General features: G+C 52.2%; 1 protein-coding gene across 1 annotated transcript; it reads left to right on the plus strand.

Moving 5' to 3' along the window:
- The first annotated feature begins 4 nt into the window (after positions 1-4).
- CSUI_010203 (srs domain-containing protein) lies at positions 5-2,263 on the plus strand. The gene has a single exon (XM_068070308.1). The coding sequence runs from the start codon at positions 400-402 to the stop codon at positions 1,567-1,569; it is 1,170 nt and encodes a 389-aa protein (XP_067917716.1). The 5' UTR covers positions 5-399; the 3' UTR covers positions 1,570-2,263.
- The last annotated feature ends 2,095 nt before the right edge of the window (positions 2,264-4,358 follow it).

The following is a 4,358-nucleotide window of genomic DNA, read 5'->3' on the forward strand; positions in this document are numbered from 1 at the left end:
CGGGTAATCCCTTTCGACCGGCATATCAGTTTGTCCCGAGGCTCTAGTAATTGTTTTATCGAGTGATGCATCCTTCGACCGGATTGAGACTGACGCAGGGAGACTCAGCAACTGTCGAAGGATAGCCATGACGGCCGTAGGGCTGTCCCTTTGGCTACTAGCAGCAGAGGTCTCCAATGAGAAGCTAGCCACTACTCCGCAGGCGGGGCCGTACTGGGATAAGCTGGCTGGCTGTTGCCTTCGTCCCGGTCATCAACAAATGACACTAGCGGCAATTTCCTTGCACACGCCCTAGTGCCCACTTAATGATTCCCGAGTCACCTCCCTTGCAGGGCGATAGTCAAACATTTTGTTTACATTTCGCGTTTCAGCACTTGCTTTTCTGTTGTTGTAAGCACCATGGATTCCCGTCAATTCTCTCACTCACACGGCGGATTGCTAAGGTGGCCGGGAAGGAACCTGGCTTGGAAGCTGAGCTGGAATCTGGTGCTCTTCTCTTGCATCGGTGTTATCCTTGCCCCTACTTTGGGGCATGCACTTCGTCATAAGGGAAAGAATAGTCTGGCGTCCGCAACAACGCCACTTGCAGACGCCAACGGGAAGGAGCACACCTTTACCTGCCCTGGAGCGGCAGAGCAAGCGAGCGGGTCTCCGACTGAGCTTTCTGGCACTTTGTCCGAGGCAGTGCCGAAGCTGTTACTCGAGTGCGCGGAAGGGACCACCGTTGTGCCTACAAAGCTCACCGAAGGGTTGGTTTGTCCGGCAGACTTGCCTAGTAAAGATTTGACAAAGTGCAAGGACACGGGTGCAGCAGCAAGAGACGATGAGAAACAGGCTGTGAGTTTATCGGAGCTGATGGGCGGCGCCAGTTCCCCTGCGGTGAAATGGGAAAAGCAGTCCACGGAGTCTACAAATCGCAAGACGGTGTATACCCTTAGCCTTCCAGCAGCTCCTCTACCGTTGGTCGATAGTTCATTCGTAACCGGCTGCCAGGGACAGCCGAGCCAGCCGAAGCAGCAGTGTGTGGCCACCGTGACTGTTGAGGCGAGGAAATCCGCTGCCAACGGCCAGACTGTGTACTGCGCGTACGGTAAGAACAGCAATGATCCCACCAAACGTCCAACAGTCACGATGACCACCAAGGACAACAAAATGACTCTCGTGTGCGGGAACAAGGAGAAAACTGTTGTGCAGCCAAAGAATTACACGACACACTACTGCTCAGATGAAAAGGTATCCGATACCTGCACAACGACAGCGGGAGAGTACAAGAGCTTCATCACGGACTTCCAGGACACCTGGTGGACCAAGGATGAAGCTACGAATAGCGTTACCCTGACTATTCCTCCGGAGCACTTCCCTGCTTCGGCGAAGACGATCCATCTTGGCTGCCAGTACAGTCCCCCCCCAGTTGCAGGAGATAATCAAAAAGCTGGAGCAGGACCAACCGCCTGCGTTGTGGACGTGGTCATCAGTGCAAAAGATAGCGCAGGGAGGACTGTCGCAGTTTTGCCAGCTGTCACAGTGGGAGGAATAGCTTTGGCTGTCTCATTGGCGGTGTGGTTCTAGGCCGTTATAACTCATCCCGTGTATGACCAGAGAGAACATACATACGGAAGTGCACCCGGCTGCTTGATGTGTCACACGTCAAGGAGTGCGGAAATGGTAGTACCTTTTTTGTTTGGAGGGAGTGACTGTGTGTGCCTGTACGAGGTGACGAAAGCTGCGGCGTCAGGAGGGGCACTTGTAAGGACGTCGGGCTTCTCTTTTTGAAATCGGTCCAGACAGCCGTGTGCGCAGTTACCAAAGAGTGACGTGCCTTGCAGGAGGGGCCACGGACCTCTGCCTGATCGTGCTCTTCTTCTCCAACCAGAGAGACGCGTTGCCACAGGGGTGGAGGGGCAACCTGGCATTGTCGTTTGGGACTTGGTGCTTCAGGTTGGGGATGCAAGGCAACTATGTAGGCGGTTCGAAGGTGTATGGTTTAGTGTCGTGGTATAGCGTGATCTCGGTTATGCGGTGATTTTCGGCGATGTGATTCGATTGCCACGGCGTGGTATTCGCGCCGTGCACAAGCTTCAGCAAATGAAGCGAATGCAGTTGTGGTAGCTGTCACTTCCGTAGTGCGCTGTGTGTGTGTATCGTTCCACCGTCTGAGGTAGGAGTGCCGCGTTTCAGGACACGGCACGTGTTACACTTTGGCGCGATGATGTTTTTCTCGGTCCGGAAGTTAGGCGCTGTACACGGATCGGGACACGAGACAAAATGTCTTTTGGAAAATCGTGCTTCTCTTGACTTGTGACGCATCAATCTCATGCTGGAAGCATAGTGAGATGCATCTGCGATAGCTTGATGTGAAGGCAAGCTCAAGATTCGGGATAACTCGACAGGGGGAGGCGGTGCTGGTAAAGCGTTAGTACTACCCGAAGTTGTGCTGGTAGAGCGTTAGTACTAGCCGGAGTTGAGCTGGCAGAGCGTCAGTAGTACCTGAAGTGGTGGCATCTCACGGCCACTTTTGCGGAAAACGACTCCGCAGTCCTTTCCGGGCGGCACATAACCCAAGATGCTCTTGAGCAGGCTGTTCCCGAGTGTAGACACAGGCACGTTACCTGACGAGTTTGGTCATGGGAGCAAGGCAAAGGTGTGGTTCCTGTTCTCCTGCCGGCAACCTGTCGGAGAGGACCGACTGATAGCTCTGCCAAGCAGCAGCTGCAATGGCGAAGGATGGAGCACGAATTAGTCCTTTCGAAACTGGTCACTGTGAAGTGAGGTACGTTCCCCGACACTGCCCACGGGCAAGATGCGGGTGACATTTGGAACCGCGGGTGGGCGGTAGTCCAGGAGGGATCCGCGACGCTACGAAGATGGATCGACAGCCCTTGTTTTGCACAAGTACTTCACCTCGGATCCCATGCTCGACGGTTTAGCCATGGACATTTATGTGTAATTCGAACTGTCATCTCATCGGGATCGTTCCGGAGAGACCTAATCTCTCAAAGTAAGAAGGGGGGGGTCGCGCCAAGGTCGTCCTATGGGACCAAGTCGAGAAGGGCAAGACAAATGCACTACCCTTAAACTACTCAGTCCCTGGGTAGGCTCAAAGTACAACACAAGAATACACCCGGTCAGGCGACACGCGCCCGCACCTCCTCCCCGTTGTCCGGGCACAAGAATCGTCTCCCTCTCTTTTTTAGGACCGTTGATCGGAGATGATCAAAAAGAGGAGGCATCCAGCGCATAGCATGCATCAGCAACCACAGTGATCTTCGCTCTTCTTCTAGAGATTTTCCTGTCTTTCCCCACTTTCGCCCGAACTTTTCGACACTTTTGTTCCCCCTCTTCCATACTTTATCGCACTTTCAGCCCTAACGATGGCGAGCCACTGCTGGGTCTTCTGACTATCCACTAGATGTTCTTCTGGTCCTCACACAAGTGCTCCCGTCCACGAGCGTAACGTTAAACTCGGTGATCGCTTATTGCCCTTCTCTGGCTGTTCTAAGCCCCCTGAATTTCATTCTCTCCTTCCACAGGCTCCGTAAAAAAGAAATTTCATACCATAGAGATTCTTCGCCTTGCGCCTTTAGCAAAGAATCATTCCCACGGGATGTGCTAGCACCGACGAAAGCAGCTTCGACTCAAACTGATACAATCTAGTCCCTACTACAATTTCAAAGACCATTCGGATGTCAAACGAGAGGACCTAGATGAGGTTTGTATTCTAGGCCTACGGACGTATATGCGTATATGTGCCCACATTCTTCGCCTACGTCGGTATAGACGTACGCGCCCGAGGACGGAAGGTAAGAGTTCTCCTCCCGTCAGATCATACAGTACACGTATCTACTGCAATACTCATTTTCCTCTAATCTCCTTTCTTGGTCCCACCTGACACCTAGGTGGCTAACCAGATCGTATGTCTTTCTCTCTACCGTCTTTGCTTTTATCTACCTTTGCAGTTTTCTCACAAACTCTCCTTACAGGTCATATACTGCCTTTGAAACGCTGCGTCTACTGTTAAGAGATACGCCAGCCCACTGTACTTCGATTCTACAGCGTGGAAATCTGGAATCCGTACGCTGCCCATCCGTTCTCTGTTGCATTGTTTTGCTTTGTCCAGATTGCACAGGGCTAAGGTCCGGGAACGAAGGAGATCTAGTATGACAGACTGGTACAGGAGCAGAAATTCCTTCAGATTTTTCTTCGCGTTTTTACTGAAAAGGCGGTGCCCAAGCTTTTTTTACGATCCAGAGACGAAGTTTGCTGTAACTGCTTCATAGTTCAAATCTTTTGTGAACTTTGGCAGCTAGCTTCGGCATCTGTTTCGAGAGGGTCTTCCTTTTCAGCTTCACTAAAAGAAC

The sequence above is a fragment of the Cystoisospora suis genome (genome assembly GCF_002600585.1).
Source record: "Cystoisospora suis strain Wien I chromosome Unknown contig_6901, whole genome shotgun sequence".
Lineage (NCBI taxonomy): Eukaryota > Apicomplexa > Conoidasida > Eucoccidiorida > Sarcocystidae > Cystoisospora > Cystoisospora suis.